Source organism: Ochotona curzoniae, unplaced genomic scaffold (genome assembly GCF_017591425.1).
Source record: "Ochotona curzoniae isolate NIBS_2020 unplaced genomic scaffold, NIBS_Ocur_1.0 patch92, whole genome shotgun sequence".
Lineage (NCBI taxonomy): Eukaryota > Metazoa > Chordata > Mammalia > Lagomorpha > Ochotonidae > Ochotona > Ochotona curzoniae.
In genome coordinates this window covers 42,642-66,577 of record NW_024467075.1, presented here as the reverse complement: position 1 = coordinate 66,577, position 23,936 = coordinate 42,642, and the positions used below count along the sequence as shown (strand labels likewise).

General features: G+C 45.2%; 1 protein-coding gene across 4 annotated transcripts in view; it reads right to left on the bottom strand.

The window, feature by feature from the left end:
* Positions 1-65: 65 nt before the first annotated feature.
* LOC121168289 (WD repeat- and FYVE domain-containing protein 4-like) overlaps positions 66-23,936 on the bottom strand; it is a 66,452-nt gene continuing 42,581 nt past the window's right edge. For 2 of the 4 annotated variants that reach the window (XM_040998230.1, XM_040998231.1), the window contains exons 10-13: positions 23,015-23,119; positions 21,473-21,663; positions 13,928-14,505; positions 66-335 (exon numbers count right to left, since the gene is read on the bottom strand). In XM_040998230.1, the coding sequence (XP_040854164.1) occupies positions 209-335; positions 13,928-14,505; positions 21,473-21,663; positions 23,015-23,119 (1,001 nt within the window). In that variant the 3' untranslated portion in view covers positions 66-208. Of the gene's footprint in view, positions 336-13,927; positions 14,506-20,487; positions 21,664-23,014; positions 23,120-23,936 lie in introns of those variants that run through there. The other 2 variants (XM_040998233.1, XM_040998232.1) reach the window with 2 other exon arrangements.

The following is a 23,936-nucleotide window of genomic DNA, read 5'->3' as shown; positions in this document are numbered from 1 at the left end:
GGGGGGGGGGAGTTGTTTGTTTATTTGTTTGTTTTGTCCTGCTGTTGTTTCTGGAAATTCTTTAGTTAACAGAAGTTACCTGCCTTGCATGGCCCGGGAAAGGTGGTGACCACCCAATCCAGGACCCAAAACCTACTGAAGGATGGCCCCATTAGCACAGAATACTGAGGGCAACAGAACAGAAGACATTCGGGGCCACTGGGATAGGTCACAGGACAGAGACAAATTTGTCGAGAGGTACCTCTGGGTGGTCTTCATGGTACAGTCGAGGCAGCAGTCCCACCATAACACACACCATCCCAGGGTGCATGATCACAGTCTCACCTTCCTCGGTCCTGCAGAGACAAGGAAAGCGGGACTTCAACATACGCCTTGCACATCTCTTCCCTCTTTTCGCAGAACTTTCTGGATCTTTCTTTGCAGGATAGATCATGAAGCACCTTGATGACCCTGAAGGGCACCATCTGAGCTTGGTTTTCTCCAAATGGCCAGAGACATCGGCCATGCCACCCTTTCTTCCTACAGGTGTGAAACACCACCTCTTTGCACCAAGGTGCAATGCCTGGCTCCTCGTTGATGCTCAGCAGACAGGAGCGCCCTGGTCTCCGTTCCCTCCCTTCGCAGTTCATCTGGGTGATTCCTTCAGCAGTGGCAACAGCAATGGCAGCCAGGCACAAGAAACCTCCTCAGAGCACAGGTGAGATCTCACTCATCTCCGCTCTTTTTTCTCTCCCCTAAAGGCCCAGAGACAAGGAGGGGAGTGACTGCTGGGATCCAGGGTGGACCAGGAAGAGAATGAAGAAAAAGAGGCCGAAGAGCGTATGGCCACCAGGTGGTGAGTCACCACTGAGCTCAGTTCTAACTGTGGATGAGTGGATTTTGAACCCTAACTTGGGCAAACCACCATTCAGGACTGGCTTCTGAAGGAGGCAAAACCTCTGAAAGCTGAACTAGCACTGGAACACAGCACACAGAAGGGGGCAGAAATATGCGGTCTAAACCCAGCTGTATCTGCTAGAACCAAATAAGTGAAACACCCCCTATGGTGCTGCCAAGAGCCAGCGTTCCTTTGAACATCCCAGATCTCCAGGATACAACCTGAGATGGCTCAACATAAAACAAACCATGGAAACACCATCATCTCACACGAGGGAAAGACAGCCAACAGATGCCCTTGCGAAAATGACACCGGACATGGACTTAATAGACAAAAATGCTTTACGTTTGTTAATAGTAAAAAAAATTAAAAAGAAAAAAAAAACTCCAAGAAAGAAAGAATCCAACAACAAAGAATAGAATGCAAATTTGGGAACTAAAAAAAAATCGTTTTTAAAAGACTCATCGAATGAAAACAACCAGAGATAGGAGAAAGAGCCCCATGGATTTGAAAATAGATCAGCAGGAATTGCCCAATCTAAATCACAAGGAGGAAAAATCTTTTTAAATGAACAAAGCTTCATACATGTGTCACAATAGCTAAAGAACTAAGGTTCCTGACACTGGAGTTTCATAGGAAGTGGAGGGAGAGTTTGATAGTGCCATACTGTTTTGATTACTGTAACGTTCTAATATCCTTTTAAAGGTTTATTTAGCAATCAATTTAAATGGCAGAGTGACAGAGACCGGGAGATAGGGACAGAATGACAGAGAGTGACAGAATGCTTTCCCATATGCTAGTTCATTCTTTATTCCCAAAATGTTTGGGGAAGCTGGGAAGCCAGTGTTGTTTTGGCCCAAGCCAGAAGCTCAAAACACCATCTATGTCTACCATATGGATGGCAGGCACTCAGCTCTGGGTCATCACCTACTGCCCTCCTAGGCACATGAACAGGAGGCTAGATGAGAATCAGAGAGGCTGGGACCTGAAGGGGCGCACTGACATGAAACAGGGCATCCTAAGCAGGGCCGTAACAATGGCTCCACAACAAATACCCCAGTATTATCTTTTAAAATACAGTAGTGTGACAGTGCTTGCTTTGTTCCTTTTGCTCAGTATCGCTGTGGTTACTAAGGGTCTTTCACCGTTACACACACACACATTTTAGCAGTGTTCTTTTCTAGCTGTGTGAAACACATCCTCAGCAATTTCATAGGGTTTTCACTGAAATCACAAACCACTTTTAGCAGTGTGGACGTTTCCATGACACTGATTGTTCCAATCCATGAACAATGGATGTCTTTGCAAAAGTTCGGTTGAGAAGAAAAAAAAAAAAAGTTTTGAAAATTTTCAGTCATCCTTTCTTCAAATTAAAAGAAACACACAAGCTTAAAGATTCAAGATAAAATCCAAACGAAATAAACAAAGAAGTTAATCCTCAATTAATCAACGGTTGAGCCCTGATGACAACACCTTGTGAAGGCAGCCACAGAAAGCAATATGTCGCATAGAAGGGCAACAATCCAGGTGAGTGTGGGTCTTTTCTTGAGAAAGCTGAAGGCAGAGGAACACAACAGACTTTAAGTGCTGTAAAGAAACATGAAGAACTGGGTCCCTGGGCGGCTTGGTCGTTTAGCAGGTAAAATCATAGCCTGTAATGTCGGCAGCCCACATGGACAAGGATTCCTGTATTGCCACTTCACTTACAATCCAACTCCCGGCTAATGTCCTGAGAAAAGCAGCAGCAGATGGTCCAAGTAGCCTTTGCTACTCGTGTGGGAGACCTGGATGAAGCTCCTGGCTTCAGCCTGGCCCAGTAGTGCAGGTCATTGCACCCATCTAGGGAATGAACCAATAGATGAAAGATCTCTCTAACTCTGACTTTCAAATAAACGAGTAATTTTCTTTTAAAAAATGTCATATTCAGAAAAAAAAATATCTTTCAGGAATAAATGCAAAATAAGCACAATTCTAGATGAAGGAAAAAGGATCATCTCCTATTGACAAATTTGTTGTAAAAATGATGCTTTTTGTTGTTCAGATCGCAGGAAAAAATAACAAAAGGCAATTTGCTACTTGGGCTGGAGAAAGAACATTAGGAGCAATCAGTACTGAAATAAATATTATACAGCGTGTTCTCCTTTTAAGTTCTTAAACATTTGTATAATGGTTGACAACCAAATTGTATTAGACGTCTTACACACAGGACAGCATAGGGGAGGATACAGGGATTTGCCAGACTTGTAGAATCCATCTGAAGTAGTAAAATATTAATTGTAAGTCTGTTAAAAGTCAAGTATAGATATTGCAATCTTTTTTGCAAGTATTAAAATAAAGTAGCCAAAAAAAGTATAAGTGGAAAGTTCAGTAAATAAACCCAAATTAAATGCTACAACATACTTTAAAATCCCCACAGAAAGGCAGACAAAAACCAACAGGGGAACCAAAACGAGAATGCAAATAATGAAATGATAGTATTATCTAAATGTAACTACATCAATAATTTCATGAAATGATTATTAAACAGATGCCTTTGGAATAGAAAAATAAAAAAAAAAAAACAAAGATCCATGCCATCAATTAAATATAATCAGATAGATTGGTTAAGCGTAAAATGTATACCATGCTAGGACTAATCGAAAGGAAGCTAGCATTAATCCAAAGAAAGATTCTTTTACTAATATCAGAGACAGCACGCTTCTGAACAGGATAATTCCAAGGAATAAACAGATGGCATGAAGCAGTGGTCAACAGAGGCATAATAACCAAAACCCCATACACACGTCACTGAGCATCAAAACTCAAAAAGAAAAACTTGCTGGACTGAAAGGGGCAATGGCCCAATCCCCAACTGTACTTCGGGACTTCAGTTCTCTTTCACAGTGTCCGATGGAAAAAGAACAACAAGAAACCCATCCAAGGGAAGAGCTGAATAGTCATGACCATCATCAAAAGCTCTACCCAAAGACTGAGACTCTGTATGCTCTTGGAGGAATTCTCACAGAACACTCATCGCGACAGGCTATGCCCTGAGTCGAGAACCAAATGTGAGAACACTTCAAAATAAATAAAATCACACAAACTACGAACTAAAGTGGAATAATAGCATGATAAGCTCTGAAGCCTCCAAGTGCATGGAAGTTAGACATATTTCTAAACACATTATGAGTCAAAGAGAACATTTTAAGAATCAATGTAGGGAGCCAGCATTGTGGCATTGCGGGTTAAGCTACCACCGGCAATGCAAGCATTCTATATGGTTCCCAACCCTGCTGCTCTGTTTCTCATCCAACTCCCTGCTATGCTAGGAGGAAAACAGAAGGTGCTCCAAGTTCTTGGACCCCTGCACCTATGGGAGAGACCTGAAAGAAGCTCCTGGCTTCGAGTTCCTAGCTAGGGACTGGCCCAGCCTCAGCTGTCATGTGGTGAGTGAATCAGAGGACAGAAGATCTCAGTCTCCCCCTCTGTCTCTCTCTCCCTGTGTAAACTCTTTCAAATGAATACATCTTTTAAAAAGAAAAATAAATAAATAAGTGTCTTGAACTTACAAGGATATACATAGGGATATTTATAAGAAGTTGCTAACGCAGCATTGAGAGGGAAGTTTATAGAACCAACTGCTTACACATTATGAGAGACAAAAAGGCAACGATGGAAGGTTCCATCTTCGGATGTTTTTATCAAAAGAGAAAAAGAAACACAAATCAAGCAGAAGAAATGCAATAATAAACATAGCCCCCCAAATCAATGTAATTAAAAACTGGAAAAGAGAGAGAGAGAAAATAATGGAAGTCTGGCTCTTTGAAAGCCTTTTAAACATTGAAAAATCACTAGCTAAGTTATTAGCAAAGCAAAAGGAGCGAGGACAGGAGCTAGCCAGGTCAGCGACCAAAGTGATCATGCTACAGACCCCGCAGACATCAGAACAACAAGAAAATCCGGCAAACGATTCGGGCCCACAATTCGAAAACTCAGATGAAACGGACTAATCCTTTCAAAGCCACGAACAGTCCAAACCCAAGCAAAAGGAAATGAATAGTCTGAATAATTTATAGCGATTGCAAGAAGTGAATCTTAGAGTTAGAAACCTTGCCGCAAACAAGACTCTGAGTCCGGTATCTTGAATGCTGAATTCTACCACACACTGCTCAGACGAATCAGGCCGAGAGTACACGACTTGCACAAAATGTAAGAGAAGAGGAATGCTTCCCCAATCATCTGATGAAGCCAGAGTCAGCTTGATGGCAAAGGCAGAGAGATGGCACCGGAAAACCACACACCAATGTCCTTCATCAGGACAAAAATCCTTGGCGCAAAAATCCTCAGCAAATGATTTGCAAAGCAAATCTAATCATGAAATAAAGAAGGCATTGTGACCAACTGGGCTTATCACATACATTGCACATTCGATATTCAAAAAGACTGGTCAGGGCAGCCCGTAATACCGAGAAACTCAAGAAGGAAATCATGTGATCACATAATGTAATACAGAAAAAGCACTTGAAAGATTTAATGTGATTAAAAAAAATCTCGGTACATTAAAAATAATCTTTTTAAAAATAAAGATTTATTTATTTTTATTGGAAAGCCAGATATACAGAGAAGAGGAGAGACAGAGATAGAAGATCTTGCATCCAATGATTCACTCCCCAACAGTTAGAGCTGAGCCAATCCGAAGCCAGGAGCCAGGAGCTTCTTTCAGGTCTCCCACGCAGGTGCAGGGTTCCAAAGCTTTGGGCCGCCCTCGACTGCTTTCCCAGGCCACAAGCAGGGAGCTGGATGGGAGGTGGGGCTGGCAGGATTATAACCGGCGCCCATATGGGAACCCGGGCGTGCATGGTGAGAACTTTAACCACTACGCTATCGCACCGGGCCCCATTAAAATAATCTTGCACAGTCTGCTAATAGGTGTCAACAACAGCAACATAGATGTTATTTATTCGATGGAGAAAGACTGGAAACATTCTCCTAGAATTAAGAAGGAAAAGGGGATCTACTCCTCTCCAATCCTTTTCAACATCATACGGGACCCTGCAGGTTGGAAAGGAGCAATAACGTCATCCCCATTCACAGGTGATGTCACTGTCTACATATGTATTTAAAACAAAACAAAACAACTCCTAGAATACTTAACTTCAGCAACTTCACAGCACATGGAGCCTACTTATGAAAAATGAAATAAATTGCAAGTGAAATAAGAAAATAAGCTTTAATATCATTTGGAATAGTGCTAAAAAATTGAAATACTTAAAAATGTAAGTTTAAATCTAAGCAAGTGTGAGCGTCTGCTTCTGCTGAATACTCTAGACTGGTGAAGGAAATCAAAGGCTGAAGATACAGAGAAACGCAGTGTCTACGGGCTGGGCTATTCAACAGAGTTAAGCTTTCGGTTCTCTTCAACTCGTATTCATTCTTTAATTATAATCAAAAATCCCAGCAGGACATTTTGAAGGTACAGGCAAGTTGACATGTATATGATACGATACTGGGATATACAATGATACGGGAATGAGAAGGAAGACATTTGGAGGACTGAGGTTAGCTTCTGGGATGACCTATCACATGACATAGCAATCAAGGTGTGGAGTACGGCTAGACACGCGGGTCAACAGAGCAGAGACTAGAACAAGTGCCACACTGTTACAATACTGTGCAACACTACAATAGGGGGCCAGCGCTGGGGTGCAGCGGGTGAAGATGCTCCCATAGGAACACCAATGCTTGTCCCGGCTGCTTCACTTCCAATCCAGCTCCCTGTTTATGCTCCTGGGAAAGGAACGGATGACAGACAGTCCACATGTTTAGGTCCCTACCAGCCACACAGGAGACCCACATGGAGTTCTCAGCTCTTGGTGGCGGCCTGGCCCAGCCCTGGCCTTTGGAGCCCTATAGGAAGTGAACTAGCAGATAAAGATCTCTCCTTCTTCGTCTAACTCTACTTTTCAAAGAAATAAATAAGAATATCTTTTGAAAAAAAAAGTAATTATATGTTGTAAAGAGATAATTGTATTTGATTACTAAATCAGTATAGAAATTGCATCTAATGACTTATACTTAATTAGGATTCTAATTATTAAAGTATTGCATTAAATCACATTTAAAAATCCTAAGGCCTTTCCAATATTGATTGGAAAGCATGTACAGATATTGCTTAAACATCACTAAGGTGCAAGTTAAATTATTTTAGAGTAATCATTAAAAAGCTAGTCATTGAGACACTCAGTTACATTATATTGGAGGAAAATTACAGTCAAATAGTTGAAGATCTAAAAAAAAATGGCTTAAAAAGGCAAAAGGGAAATATGCAAAGTGGCAATCATTGTAAATTACTGGTAAGTGTAACGATATAAACAAATCACACTCCCCAGTTAGATGACAGGAGATGTCCCATTGGATTTGTAAACAAAATGAAACAAAAACAGTTCTCTGCCATTCTAAGAGGAAGATCTAAAGCATCCAGAAACTCAAGGGTTAAAATTAAAAGACCGGCGGAGAGTGAGGCAGAATAACCTAGGCGTACCCGGAATGCCAAAGCAATCTTATCCTTGACTGCAAAAATAGACTTAAGGCAAACTGTACTACTACAGAGAAAACTGGTTCCGTACAACGACGACATGGTAACTTTATAAGATGATGTAACAACACGAAATACGCAGGATGCTTCCGGCCTGGCACATCAATAAAGACGGAGAAGTGGACATTCCCACCTCGATGGCGAGAGATTCTTGATGTATCTTTCCCAATACATGCTACGTTGAGCAGATTGAAAAAAAAATTCCCGATGTGAGAAATTTGAATGAAATCATGGGTAAATTTAATGTAATGGACACAGACAGGATATCAAACCTAGTCATGACTAGAATGCCCTCTTTTCCAACCACGCATGGGAAATGGATCAAAGATTCCCACCTTGAGACCATGAACTCCACCTCAACTGGCTGCACAGAGCGAGAATCCTATAGCCCATTTCTCCTCTCCCAGGAAAGTTAGAAGTCAGGAACAAAAAGATGGCCAGAAACCCCCAGCATTAAAAAGTCCAAATGCATACAGAAAAAAAAAAATATTTACTATAAATAAAACGGGAAGTGAAACCAATAGGGAACTGAGAGGTTCCTATTTTACAAAAGGAGACTGGAAATTGATCTCCTGATTGTCCAGGTTAGTATCAGTTCCTAGGACCAGTGCTGTGGTGCAGCACATTGGCCTGCCAGTTGGGACACCCATGACTCATTATCAGTGGGCTGGTTTCAGTCCCTGCTACTCTGCCTGCTAACGCACCTGGGAGGCAGTGGGTGACGGATCACGGACTCGGGTTCCTGACACCCATATCAGAGACCAGGACACAACTGCTTGCTTCTAGGCTCAGGCTGGCCCAGCTCTGCCTGTTGAGCAGCCATTTGGGGAAAGATCAGCAGACTAAAGCTCGCTCTCTCTCTCTCTCTGACACTCTGCCATTCAACAAATTTTTTTTTTCCCCAAAAAAACTATCAAGTTAAGAGGACAAAATAAAAAGAAAATTAAGTAGAATATCAGGAACAGAGTTTGGCCTGTAGGACACATTGAAGGGGCAAACAATTCACCAGCAAAAATACTAAAAGGAGAGAGAGAAGTGAGTGGCTCAGTGTTGGGGAAAGGAGGTGGTGACAGCTGCACGACGAACAGAAAAGAATCAGAGGTGTCCCGAGCAGCTTCCGCCACTGACATTAAAAGTTAGATGAGAAAATAAACTGATTGAAAAAGCAGCTCAGCAAGAATAAACAGAAATTTAGACTCAGGACACTAAATCTCCAAGAACACGCCAGAACTCCTGGGGTCTTATTGGCACGTTCCTACGACGTGACTAAAAAAGACACACCATCTTTACATAAACTCTTCTGGAGAACAAATGAGGAACTCTACCAATTTGCATGATGAGAAGGACATAAATTTACAGTCCAGCAAAGAACGTGAAAGGTTCTCCGATAAACACACCTTCAAAAATCCCTCTTTAAAAAAAAAAAAAACTCACTGGGTAGGGAGAATCAAGATGGCAAAATAGGGTAAGGACACATTTAAACGGATGGAGAAATATTTAATCAGGATGAAGCAGAGAGGACACATTCCAGGAAATAGGAGAGGACAGAACAACAGCAGAGGGGTACCTGGAGACTGACAGACACAGGAAAGCAGCGGGCACAGCGGTGTGGTGTTGCAGTGACCAATATTCCAGCGGCATTCAGCTAACGGCGATCTGAACTCCACCAGCAGCCAGAACTTCACCAGCAACCAGGTGGGAAGGGACTTTCACTGGGAGCTTGGGAGGTGAACCCAGACGGGGAACTGTCCATCCTGCTGGTCCGTTTGATTTGACCAGGAGCAGAGACAGAGCAGCAGATCCCAGACGGACAGTGCGAGAACAGGGTGGATTTCACAGCCCAGTCAGCCCCCTAGAGCCGAATTGGGCGCCATTTTGCGTAAGGAGGAAAGGGCAAGGGAAAGGACTGAGCATACACTGAGCTGGGAGTGAACTCATTTCTGACTCAGTGAACTGCAGCAACGTGGCATTCTACAGGTTCCACCCGGGGCAGGTCTGGGTAGCCCTCAGACCTGACGGCCAGCAGATCAAGAACTGTAGCGCTGGTACGTCAGGCGCCGTTTTGCGGACTGTGGCAAATGCTTTAGGACTGCCGGGACAACAGTGAACTGCGCATGTGCTGAGCTCGCGAGAACTCACTGAGTTTTGTGGATTGCACTGGTCCCACAGGAAAATAATACCGACTGTGACATTGTACAGGTCAAAATAGGTCCGTGTGGCACCCAGACCTAACGGCCAACAGGTTCCGGCAAGATCAGCACCACCAACAACCTAGCTATATAGGACACCTGGTGTCTCCCTAATCCTGGGACCTGCTCCAACTGGAAGTGGGAGAAAGGTTGCAGAGACAATGGTGCAGCCTCAGCACAGTATCACAGGAGGTGGAAAGTGGTGAGCCAGGAGCTGGGGCTGTGGAGACCACGGTGGAAATCTAACATAAGAACCCAGACCTAGGGGCCCGGCGGCATGGCCTAGGGGCTAAAGTCCTCGTCTTAAACGCGCCCCAGGATCCCATATGGGCACCGGTTCTAATCCCGGCAGCTCCACTTCCCATCCAGTTCCCTGCTTGTGGCCTGGGAAAGCAGTCGAGGACGGCCCAAAGCCTTGGGACCCTGCACCTGCATGGGAGACCTGGAAGACGTTCCTGGCTCCTGGCTCCGGATCGGCACAGCACCAGCCGTTGCAGTCACTTGAGGAGTGAATCATTGGACGGAAGATCTTCTATCTCTGTCTTTCCTCCTCTCTGTATATCTGACTTTGTAATAAAAACAAATAAATCTTTAAAAAAAAAAAAAAAACCCAGAACTGGAACTTGCTGGAGGGAGTGGCACAAGTGGCTACAAGCAAAGAGTTGTGTGCCAACTGCAGTAAGTAAAATCGAACTGCAGACCTGTAGGTAACACAGCTTAGAAACCTGCCCCAAGGAGAAGACTCTGCTAACCAGAAGTACAATGACCAAGAGCAAAAGAAGAGACAGAGGCACAATGAATATTACTGAAAACTCCCCTGCAAAGGAGCAAAACCCTATGCCAACCTCAGAGTTAACTGAGGAAGACATCGAGAAAATAGGGCACACAGAATTCATAAAACTCATTTTAAAGCTTCTAATCAACAACGAGAAGCACATACAAGAGCTCAAAGAATTTAAGGAATATTTTACACAAGCAATAGCAGCAATAAAGCAAATCAAGGCTGATGTATCAGAAATTAAGAACACAGTAGCGTTGGGCCTGGCACGATGGCACAGTGGTTAAGGTCCTTGTCTTGCACGCACCAGGATCCCATATGGGCGCTGGTTCTAATCCCGGCAGCCCCGCTTCCCATCCAGCTCCCAGCCTGTGGCCTGGGAAAGCAGTTGAGGACGGCCCAAAACCTTGGGACTCTGCACCCGCATGGGAGACCCGGAAGAGGCTCCTGGCTTCGGATTGGTTCAGCTCCAGCCGTTGCGGCCGCCTGGGGAGTGAACCATCAGATGGAAGATCTTCCTCTCTGTCTCTGCTCTCTGTATATCCGCCTTTCCAAAAAAAAAAATTCTATAATAATATGATATGAATAAATGAAAATGATGTGATTCTCCCAATATCATATTCAATCAGCAAAATATAAAATCTTATAATTTGTCAAAAAAAAACAGTAGCGCAAATTAAAAATATAGTTGAGAGTCTCCAAAATAGAATGAAGCAAGCAGAAGAAAGAATCTCAGAATTGGAAGGTATTTCCTGCCATCAGGGAGAAGCAAACAAAAAGCTAAAAGCAGAGCTGAGTCAGGCCAAAAAAAGTATTCAAGAATTGAAAGACACTATTAAGAGGCCAAATATAAGAGTTATGGGAGTCCCAGAAGGTGCAGAAAGAGAAACTGGTTTTACAAATATATTTAATGAAATAATAAAGGAAAATTTCCCTAATCTAGAGAAAGAATTGGGAAACAAGATCCAGGAGGGGCACAGAACTCCCAACAGGCCTGATCAAAAGCGATCTTCACCAAGACACATGATCATCAAGCTCTCTTCAATCGAACATAAGAAAAAGATCTTGAAATGTGCATGTGAAAAAAATCAATTGATAGTTAAAGGAATGCCAATTAAACGCACAGGAGATCCCTCAAAGGAAACTCTACAGGCTAGAAGAGAACGGAGTGACATATTCCAGATTCTAAAAGAAAAAAAAAATTGCCGGCTTTAGATAACATATCCAGCAAAGTTTTCTTTTGTCTTTGAAAATGAAATAAAATTCTTCCACAGTAAAGAAAAGTTAAAAGAATTTGCCTCTTTCAAACCTGCTCTACAAATGATACTTCAAGATGTTCTCTTGACAAAGAAAAGGAATAGCACCAAACAAAACCAAAGGCAAATGGAAAGAACATCCCAGTAAAACGATAACAGAAGACTAAACCATTGAACAACCAATTCTTAAAATGACAGGACCAAAGTACCTCCCATATACATTAACCCTAAATGCAAATGGCTTAAGCTCAATCAAACGTCATAGAATTAGTAGACTGGATTAAAAAACAAAGCCCATCTATTTGTTGTTTAGAAGAGACACAGTTCACCAACAAAAATCAGTGGAAACTATATCGCATGGGTTTTGATGTTTTCTGTATGTTTCATCTCTTCAAAACACTTTCTTATGATTAAATTCTTCAATGACTCATAGATCATACAGTAGCATCATTTTCTGCAAGAAGGTTCTTAATTTTCATTTCTTCAGCTACACGTTAGTCATTTAGTAGCATGTTATTTAACTTCATGGTGTTGTTAATTTCTTTTTTCTTCCTGATATTGATTTTGTTTTGTGGCTTTTCATTTAAGGGGATGTATAGTAGCTGTGTAATGAAGACTGTCATATCTAGTAACATGTTATTTAACTTTTGGGCATTGTAACTTTCTATTTTTGATTTTGTATTATGACTTTTCATTTGAGATGGAGACTAACATATCTAGATGTGAGGATACAATGTAGTATGCATTTCTGCTTCCAGACAAAGATGGACTTACAATGAAACTGTTTACTATATCTTGACAATAGGATGCTGGACTCTCTGCCATTGTCCATGCCCACAATGATGGACATATGATTGTGTATGAAGAATTATACTTTAGTAATGATGTAGAACAACTAGGTGTGTGTGGGGGGGTTGGAGGAATTGGGGTTGGGATAAGGGAAATACCAGGAACCTATGGAACTGTATCATAAGATGACAATAAATAAATAAATAAACAAACAAACAGACTATTTTTAAAAAGCTCACTGGAACTGGTGTTGTGGCATAGCTGTAAAGCAGCCACTGTGGCACCAGGACCCTATATGAGTGCCCGTTCATGTCCCTGTTGCCCCACTTTCTGGCTCCCAGCTCCTGGTAAAGTAGTGAAGAACAGTCCAGGTACTTGGGTCTCTGCATCCCATGGCAGATCCAGAGGATGCTCCTGGCTTCAGATTGGCCCCACTCTAATAGGATTATGGCCGTTTGAAGACTGAACCGGCAGATGGAAGATCTCTCTCACTTGCTCACTCTCCCCTTTCTCTCTGTAACTTTGCCTCTCAAGTGAATAAATGTTTTTCTTTTTAATTAAACAATAGAAACAGCTCATCTAACTCAGCAACATATAGATCAAGAAAGAGTTGACTTGTGCAGGATTGCAAGTTCAGGAAACCTATGAATTACTCAGATTTACAAGTGAAGCAAACTGAAACGCCCTCTTCAGATGTGGAGGTTGAAGGTCCATGCCTTCCACTGTCAGTCTCCAGCACAGAAATTCTAGCAGTGAGAACTCTCGCTGGATAAGAACAGACATGACACACATTGGAATATGAGTCTTTTGCCATTTCTGCATTGGAGGAATGAAAACAGACCACGGTGATGACTGCCGTGTCCTGTTGTTGCCCCTTCACACCCCACTACAGGCCTTTGGGGGCATGACTGTGCCGTTACTTCTGTGTTACACAAGTGAAAGGAAAAGGTTATTTCCTAAGTCTGCCCCCACTAAAGGGTGTGGCTTCCGAAGTCAGAGCAGCAGGTGCCTTTGTTAGGGGGAGTGGAGTCAGCAGGAAAGAACACAGTCCCACTGGTGGACTGTCAGACGCTTAATTCCCAAGCCTGACTTGGTCCTGGGGAAGAGACAAGACCCCAGAAGGCAAAATCCCGCCCCCCACCCACCCACCCACACCCAGGAAGGTCTGCTGCAGGCTCCCGGGAGCATAGAAGGCACCAGAATAGAAAGCAAATTTATCAGTTGATTTGTGCCCTTGGTTCTGAGTAGCCTGCAAACATTCTCCAACTGCATTGATCAGACTGAATTTTCTGCCAGCTCTCAGATAGGCAAGTGCACTTAAAGCTAAGAAAATCACATGACATCTCTGTGCAAGCAGCTTGCAGCTTTGTCATCCCACCTGCTGTATCTAGGCAGGCTGATTGGATAAGAATTGGGGACAGAGATAGAGTGAGGATCCCATGGCAGATGGCAGCAAAGCTCTACCTGTCCTCCAGGTATGTCCATTGCTTGAAGTTGCCTTGGGGGTCACCGCCGGCTTCTCCCTTCTCCCCTGTTGGTTCCTGCCCAGTTCCCAGCGACTCCTTCAGGTCCCTGCGCAGGTGGAGTGTGCCACTGGCCATGCTGTCCAGAAAGCAGAGGATCTGGAGACAGCTCTGAGTCCTGGGTGGGAGCGGGCTGTGTGGCGAAAAGGCAGCACTCAGAAAATCTGCAAATGGTCTGGCCTTGACAGTGTCACCCCGGGAATGCCGAGGGACCCCCTCTTCCTCTGGAGCCCCGAAGCAGCCCAGCAAGCAGAGGTCCTCGGCCAGCTTCTCAAAGAGGCTGTTTCTCCTGAAGAAGTCGCTGTTGACAGGGTCCAGGTGCAGGGCTGCAGACACGGCACACAGGGTATGCAACACCAACTCCAGTGTCTGCCGGGGAGACACAGCCCCCCATGTCTGCAGCGGGGGCTCCTGAAGGGAGCCCTCCAAGTCGGAGAGCAGAGACAGCAGCCCGTTAAACCCGCTGGAGACTCTGAAGGCAGCGCGACCCTTGGGGGTCTCCAGGATCCGGAGCAAAGACTGAAAAATCCAACAGAAAAAAATAAAAATCAACTCAAGGTGGCCAGTGAACTTGCCCGAGCACCCCACACATCACGCCCTGTACTTGGCCAAGAGCTTCACGAAGGGTAGAAGGCCCGTACTGGTCATCTTAGCTTTATAGCTAGGTTGCCCACAGTGCCAGCCTTCAAATGGCCATCCTAGGGGTCACTTGACTGTCTTACTCCAGAAAGCCTTCTCTGATCCCTGTCTCACTCCCTCTCCTCCTCTCTGGAATGAGTGCTCACACTGCCCTCTCCAGCTCCCTAAATCACGACTCTCCTCACACTCGAGGGCAGTGACTTGAAAACTGTCCCAGTTGTCCTGGAGTTCCACAAGCTCAGGAAGCTCAGCATGAGCAGCCGTGGAACACACCTGGGCTTAGCAACAGACTCCCAACTGTGAGTGGCGGATGCACTGTGAAATTCACATAGCACCAGTTTGTTACTGCTCATCTTCCTCTCTGGGCAAACATGAGTGCACTTATTAAAGGAAAAGAGAAAATACAGTGTATCTATTTAAAACCTGGTGTGAGACAGTGACAGCTTGTGGGGCGAAGAGAAATCACCAATGGTGCTAACCACACAAAGCTGGCAATGTGTTCTGAAAAGGAGGAGAAGGACTGGATTGCAAAGCACTCACAGAAAAAGTGAATAGGCACTTGCTAAAGGTGCAGGCTAACTAGTCAACAGGAAGCCCCAGGCTTTGGGAAAGGCCACTCTTCAGCCTCAACTGCAAAACGCATGCACCCTTACTTTTAAAACCAGTGATTAGTTGAAAGAAATAGTGGGTATCTGTTCTGGATTTTGTTCTCTGACTTTGGAGTCCTCTACAAAAAAAACCCCAAAAACCAAAACAAACTGGGGCCGGGGTTGTGGTGCAGGTTAACTTACTGCATACAACATGGGCATCATACATGGGAATGTCAGTTCCAGTCCCGACTGCTCCACTTCTGATCCAGCCCTCTGCAAATGCTCCTGGGAAGGCAGCAGGGGATGGCCCAAGTGCTGGGCTCCTGCCACCCATGTGGGAGACCCAGATGGAGTGCCTGGATTCTGGCTACATGAAGCCTGGCTCAGGCCAGGCTGTTGCAGTCACTGGGGGGAAATGAAGCAGTGGATGGAAGGTCTTTGTATCTGTCGCTCCTTCTGTCTCTCTGTTGCTCTGCGTTTCAAACCAATCAGTCTTAAAAGAACCCCATGCTGCTTGGTAAGCCATGAGCGGCACAATGGAGGCAGAACACAGGATCATTGTGAACTGTGAATGTCACCTAGTTCAGGTGGCCACAGAGCTATAAAAAGACTCCCATGGCCCCATCTACCATCTGGGGAGAAATTGTTCAAACAGCAAAGACTGTAATAACTACACAAGACCTCAGATGTGTTTAAAATAGATCAACCTAAATCCTTCAAACTGATCTTTTCCCAGTTGTTAAAAATTAAGTAGGGCCAGGCATTTGGCCTAGTAGTTAAGATGTCTGGATCCTATCTATAGATGCTGTCCACCTAAATTCAGTTTCCAGTTAGGCTCCCGACTCTAGGTTCCCGCCCAGGCAGACTCTGCGAGGCAGCAGAACGGCCCAGACAAATGGGCCCCTTCCACCTACAGGGAGGGCACAGATGGAGATTCCTCCCGGCCTAGCCTCAGCCTGCAGGCATCTGGGGAGCGAACCAGTGGCTGGGAGATAGCCATGTCTCTCTCTGCCTCTTCTTTTCTTTCTCCCCGTGTGTATCTCTGCCTCTCAAATACATGTCTTAAAAGATTTATTTATTTTTATTTGAAATGCAGATCCTCAGTGAGAAGGAGAAACAGAAAGAAAAAGCTCTCATGCACTGGTTCAGCCCCCCAAATGGCTGCTATAGCTACAGCTGAGCTGAATAGAAGCCAGGAGTTTCTTCCAGGTCCCAAGGCTCTGAGCCATCCTCTGATGCTTTCCCAGGCTATAAGCAGGGGGCTGCATTAGAACTAGACCAGCCAGGACTAGAACTAGCACCCATGTGGGATGTTGTCACTTGCAGGTGGAGGATTAGCCTGTTGAACAACCACACTGGCCCCTGAAATACATTTTTGAAAATTACCAATGACACTACGCTCTTCTCCTGGGTAAGGATGTGACCTGACAATGTCTGGAAGCTTCTCAGTGTCCAGGAGAGAGCGATGTTTGCAGATGACAAGCAAGGCCATGGCTGGCGCACGTTTCTCCCAGAATGTTGGCCCTCCACAAGTGTGAAAGCTCGTGGTGTAGACTAAGCAAAGCCTGCCTCCTGTGGCCACCTGGCCCCTCACCCTGCCTGCAGCCAAGAGAAGCGGGGCAGGCTCAGTGAAGGTGTGGCAGCCTCATGGAGCAACTTACTCCCCACAAACACATTCTGATCCCAACATGGGTGTGGGCGCTTCCAGCCACTTCCTCCCCACTGATCACACACAAGGTTCCGTGCCAGTGAGGGGCCCCGCAGGCGTCCCACCTGTTCAACCTGACCTTGCCCCTGATCATGGGATGTACAGGACAAAAAATGAGACAATCACAAACACTTGTGGAAATCTTGAGCTTGCGGACGTTAAGCCATCTCCATGCATGTGCCTGTGTTTAGCGGCTAAAAGCCCTTCGAGCTTTGTTGAAGGTGGAGGGGAAGCAATGAATGAAAACTGTTGGGTGAATGATGGGGCGCATGACCAGACAAATACTGAAACAGGAGTGGCAGGAAAACCAAACATAACGAGACTGTAAGCAATGGTCTGAGCTCTCGATGAACTTGAACCTCCTCTTTGCTTTAGGATCTAACTATCCAACTTGCTGCCAGACACTGCGCAAAACCACGCTGTCATTCTAGGAGAGTTAGGGGCCTGTGTTAGGAAAAGAAGCAATCCAGCAGCAGCAGCCTTCACTGTGGCCCGTCTCTCAGAGGGTCCACCACTTGTAATCCCTTGCCGGCCATTTTTCTCCTGTGGGGCGGGGGAGGAGCGGGGGAATGGCTGTCCTTAATTGTTGCTTTGTTTGATTTATTAAATTCAGAGTCATTATCTAAAATGGGGGTAATCTCATTACAACGTAGACTGCTTCTATTATTTCTTAGGATGGGGTTAATCTCATATTTGCAGAGTCATAAAGTAAAGAGTGCAAAACCCAATTACAAAGGCTTAATTTCATAGCAACTAAAGAGAAACATTTCTATCATAAAGGAAAATAAATACTTGGCGACTTCGGGAAGCGATTTGTCAGGAACCCAGAGCCTAGGAGGAGGGTCTCCATTACTGTCATTCAACTTTGCCTGCTAATGCATCACCGAGGCCTTCGAGTCCACGGAAGGGAGTAAATTCAATCAGCCGAAGTCAAAGTAATCAGGCTAGGGTTGACACATTTCAAGAAAGGTCAGCGTTAAGCACATTTGCTCGTCCTTAACTCAGTTAGCATGTCATCGTCTCGGAGTTAGTATTCCTCTAGCTTGGATCTATAAAATGGATGCCTGCAGCAAAGCGCTAACTACGTTACAACTAACAGGATTTATTTCACATTCTATTATTTGTTATTCCTCATAATTTTCCATGTGTCATGCTGGAAGACCGGTGAGGTAATACGATTAAACTTAGAGTTGAACAGCTAAATGTATATTAGCAAATCAATCTGAATTTGTGCATAACCCAATCACGGTCCCCCTGGCCACAGAGAGGAAATTCATTTGCTTACATTAGTCCTTAACTCAGTTATCATTTGCCAGAATTAGCAGGTGAAGTCTCATACGCTTTTGTGTTGTTGGGGGGAAGTGCCACTGGATTTGGGAAATGACTGTTCTTGGCTGGTCTCCCCCAGAGGTGGCTGGCACGGGGACGGGACACTGGGACTCCACAGTGTGATCCAGTTAACTAGACCCCTGGGTGCTGGCTGCCAATCATTTGGGATGGTTACCCTTTATCAGGGATCGGGGGGACTCCATTTCTTCTTGCCTCACTCCCACGTGTCCCCCTCTTCCTACATTGGACCCATTTTGTCAACACAAAACCTGCAGGCAGGAGCAGCTCTGAACATCTAAAATGAGAGATGCGGCCGGAAACAGCTTGTCTTACATCTTTGTTGCCAAAGAGCCAAGGGGGCTAAAGGGATCTCACAGGCATCAGATCCCAGCCAGCATTTGCAATTCCTCCTGTAAGTCAGCGGCAACCGTCCCTTCCCACGGGACAGTGGCAGCCGCCTGCCCACCCCCCAGACCTCTCCATTGCCCAGCTGTGACTTGGCATCCAGGGAGAAGATGGCCCATGGGAGCTAGCTATGACTTTGTTAAATAAGCTCTCCAAGTATTCGTCCTTACGGGATCTCTTGATTGTGTGGCTCTGAAATGATATTGAATCTGTAAAACACCATAATGGCCTTCCGCTGCTAATTCTGGAGGCACAATCCTATTACCCCAGGGCTGACACTCCAATAAAATGCCTCTGGGCTCCAGAGTCAACAAGACCAACTTTCCAGGAGCACAGAACACTCTTCTCAATATTGAACACAAAAATGCTTCTTCCCTCCCCACGAAGCAAAGCTTTCCTCTCTGGGGTCTCTCTGATGTTCACCATGGCAACGCCAGAAACAGCTCCTGGTCCCCTGAAAATCCCAATTCTTGATAACCACGGTGCTGCATTCCTGCTCCGATCAAAACGCACAAATCAAACTGAATGGAGACATATGGGATGCTACAGGGAACGTGGCAAAGACCATTCGATTTTTAGCTGCCGTGGTCAAGTGAAATTCCACCTTGCCACTTACCGGCTGTAGGATGCTAGGTTAGTCAACAAATCTCTATGGACACTCATCTGTTAAGACCAGAAGTTTGTTATAGCAAAAGTAAATCTAGATTTCTTTTCTTTTCTTTTTTTTTTTTTTTTGCACCAAAATAAACTTATGTCCATTCTACTTTCTACTAACTTTTGAAGTACCTGTGTTTTATTTGAAGACTGAACCACAACAGGGACAGTGTTGTGGCCAGTTGGTTTCAGCCACTAACTGCAATGCCAGTATCCCATGTCAAGACCTGCTGCTCCACTTTTGATCCAGCTAATGGCCTGGGAAATTAGCAGAAAATGGCAAACATCCTTGCCCCGCTGAACCCACATGCAAGACCGAGAAGAAGCTTCATGGATCCTAACTTCAAACTCATTCAGCTCGGGCCTGGCGCAGTAGCCTAGCAGCTAAAGTCCTCGCCTTGAACACGCTAGGATCCCATATGGGTGCTGGTTCTAATCCCGGAAGCTCCACTTCCCATCCAGCTCCCTGCTTGTGGCCTGGGAAAGCAGTCGAGGACGGCCCAAAGCCTTAGGACCCTGCACCCATGTGGGAGACCTGGAAGAAGTTCCTGGCTCCTGGCTCCGGATCGGCACAGCACTGGCCATTGTGGTCACTTGGGGAGTGAATCATTGGACAGAAGATCTTCCTCTCTGTTTCTCCTTCTCTCTGTATATCTGACTTTGTAATAAAAATAAATAAATCTTAAAAAAACTCGTTCAGCTCTAAGAATTGCACCAGTTGATGAAAGAATCTCTCTCTCTCTTCTCTCTGTAACTCTGCCTTTCAAACAAATAATCTTTTAGAAATGAAAGAAAGAAAAAAATAGTATAAACCAATTTGAACAGAGATATTGACAAATAAGTGAGTTAGGTTGATAGTTATGTAATCTGGGGAGTCAGAGGAATTTTACTTATGCAAAAATTTATTTACTTTACTCACAAGTCAGAGTTACAGAGAGGGTGGGGAGAAACAGACACAAAGACATTCTTCCATCCACTGGTTTACATCCTAAATGGTCACGATGGTCAGAGTTGGGCTGATCTGAAGCCAGGAGTCAGGAGTTTCCACCATGTCTCCCACATGGGCACAAGAGTCCAAGGACTTCGACCTTCCTCCTCTGCTTTTCCAAGCATGTTAGCAGGAAGCTGGATCAGAAGTGGAGCAGCCCAGACTTGAATGGGTGACTGTATGGGATGCTGGCACCGCAGGCAGAGTATTAGCCTGATAACACACCATGCCAGCCCTGGAGCTTCACTAACTCATCAATACGTGGGATTTGCCAATGCCACAAAAATATGCTGTGGGCAGTCAAGTCGTTTTGCACACAAGAAGTCCCAGAGTAAGCTCCCTGCGGGAAGATGTTGGCCTTCTGCCACTCTTTCTTCAAATGGTGTAACACAAAGTACAGAGAATCTCTAAAAGTGTGACTGATGTAGGGCAGAGCGAACGAGAGGGATGATATTCATTATATTCGGTCGAGTATTTTGAGGGCTTTTGATGATTACTCACAATCCTGCAGAAGTATATACTTTTCTCCGTCACTCACATGCTACAGCCTAATCTCACTTGTTCTTCTGCACCCAGTGGTCCCACAGATCTGAGCACCCTTGGTTTCCTTCTCTGGCTCTCCCATTCTCCCCTCTGTGAGCCTCCCTCCAGCAGGAAAGAAAGCAACAATCTCTCCTAGTTTTCTACTCCCACAGTAGACCCTGGTTCGCACTATTAGCATAAGTCTATGGGCTCCCAGCGCCAAAAGCTGTGTCTTGCTCTGCTGCATCAAACCCAGCCACTGCGAGATGCCCAAAAGACCCTGATTAAGTCAACTAGCTGCCTAGTGAAGGGCTGCATTTCCCATCACTCCTTGCATACAAGTAGCTCAGATTCAGGGTTCTGTAGAAGTTAGTACGTGCCAGTTCTGGACTTAAACAATGCCTTGTGCAGTTCCTCCTGGCCTCTCTCCTCTGATCTGCTGGCTGAGTAAGACGCCCAGGTGACAGCTGTCCCCAGGGACAATCTCAGATCATTGAATGAACTAAAAACCAGAAAGAAATCCCCAACATGACCAGCTATTGGGGGATAGGATCTGTCGTTATCCAACGCAGTGGCCAATCAGGTGACAAGTGTGGGATGCTTGGTTCCTATCCAAGGGAAAGCCAATCCCAGAGGAGGCTTGGGCTTCACCTTGAGCAGGTCCAGTTTCAGCTGCAGCTCCCCTTGAGTGGATGAGCACAGGGCACCCACGATGATGCTCATGTACTCCTCGGCGTTGATGACTGACAGCTGTTCCAAGATGCTGAGCGAAGCCGCCCGGTAGCTCTCATCGTCCAGGAAGATCTTGATGAAGGGCACCATGCCATGGTCCTTTAGGACAACTGTGGGACAGATGGACAGTGTGGGGCCAGAGCAAGGGCAGGGGTCCTGGGAGGGGGATTCAGCACCTTAGTTTTAATCTCAAGGAAAGCTTTTTCTTAAAGTTCTCTGTAAGCCTCACCCTTGGTTAAATGAGATGAGGAAAATAAAAAAAAACAGTTCAGTTGAGAATCCTGTTTAAACTAAGTCTTTTGACACAGATCTCTCCATAGAAGATAATAGAAATATTCTCAAGACGCATGTACAGTCAAGTTTTGACTAGATCTACCTCTCCCTTGCTTTTCCTGCAAACCCCTGTCACAATTCTTACAGAAAACAAGTAGACATGCTCCTTTTGCAAGCATGAAATGATCAACCTTTGACATTTGATAGAATTCATCTATGAAACTTCAGATAAAGATGGCCAAATCCCCATGCCCACCCCTATGGCTTTGCTGATAAGTTTGCTACATAATACACAGATACATGTGTGTGTGTGTATATATATAATGCATAATTCTTTAAAAACCTTACAGTCACATGACCCAGGAAATTGAAACATTTTGTCTGGAAGGAGCTTCTGAGGACAGCGCGGTCTGGCTGTACATCAAATTACATTTCTTATAAATGACTAGCTGGCTCTGCTATGTCTTTTGCTTAGGATCTAAATTTCTGAAAGGATTATGGTCATTGCAATGGGATCTCTACAGATTTTGCTAGAAAACACCAGAAGGGGACCATCTGGTCTCACGCATTTGGACAACACTAGCTGGAGCATAGCCTCTTGGCTCTCTGACTGGATTCAACAGTCTTAGAGGTAAACAGCACTGGGCCCAGCGCAGTAGTCTAGTGGCTAAAGTCCTGGCCTTGCATGTGCTGGGATCTCACATGGGCGCCAGTTCATGTTCTGGCAGCCCTGCTTCCCATCCAGCTCCCTGCTTGTGGCCTGGGAAAGCAGTCGAGCACGGCTCAAAGCTTTGGGACCCTGCACCTGCATGGAAGACCGAAGAGACTTTGGGATCCTGGCTTCGAATCGTCTCGGCTCCAGCCATTGTGGCCGCATGGGGCGTAAATCAACAAACAGAAGATACTCCTCTCTCCTCCTCTCTGTATAGCTGACTTTCCAATAAAAAAATAAATCTACAATTTAAAAAAAAAAGAGGAAGAAAAAGAAGACAACGACGAAGTAACCAGCACCACCTCAGGTGTCTACCAAGGTCCTGGTGTTCTCTGAGCATCCACCAACAAATGGAGCTTAGCCCCTGCGTGGTACTGGCTATCCCTTGCAGCCAACCTTGCAGCAGCCTTCCGGGTCCCCAGGAAAGAGCCCATATCTTTCTAAGCAAAGGCAAGACAAAACTGGAGCCTCCTTACCTGCGTTCCGAACAGAGCCTTTCAGAAGTGCGACCACAACGTTCAGCATCACACAAGTGAGTTCTCGTTCCGGATCCTGAATGCCAAGACTGGACTCTCTGTTTCCTGCCATGTTGAAGAACCAACAACAAACATGAAGTGTCGTGGGCTGACTCCTAAACCTGTGGCTCGGGGGAGGTTGTCTAGGTTCTTGGGGAGACGTGAGTTCAATGCTTCCACCATGAGACAATGCACCATCCCAGGTCGTGAGAGAACTCTACCATGTGCCCGCAGCTGTGGTTTCTCCAGTATGAGCCCAGCAGCAGCTGCTGGCTGATGGGTTTTTCAAATCCAGATCCCCATCCCAGAGCTTCTGCCTTCGTATGTCTTGGGGGAGATCCTATATCTTGCATTTCCAACAAGATACAGGGGACACTGTTGGGTTGGCCTGGGAATAATTCTTTGAGAAGCATTGCCATAAATGAGAAATGATACATGGAGTTCCCCCTGCTTCATTTTCCCAGTGGGACATTCACACTTGGGAGGGAGGACCGCCAGCTCACACCAGAGCTGTGGAGAGATTCAAAGGATTCTAGGGGTATGGCTGGCATCGTAGTGCAGTAAATTAAGCTGTGGCCTATGACATCCCATATGGGCACTAGTTCAAGTTCTGGCCGTTCCATTTATGCTCCAGTGCCCTGCTAATGCACCTGAAAAAGCAGCAGAAGATGGCCCAAGTACTTACACCCCTGCATCCATGTAGGAGACCCAGAAGAAGCTGCTGGCTCCTGGCTCCAGCCTGGTGTGTGGTCATTTGGGGAGTGAAACCAGCAAATGGGAATCTGTGTGTGTGTGTGTGTGTGTGTGTGTGTGTGTGTGTGTGTGTGTGTAAAACTCTACTTTGAAAGTTAAATAAATCTTTAAGAGTGAGATTATGGGTAAA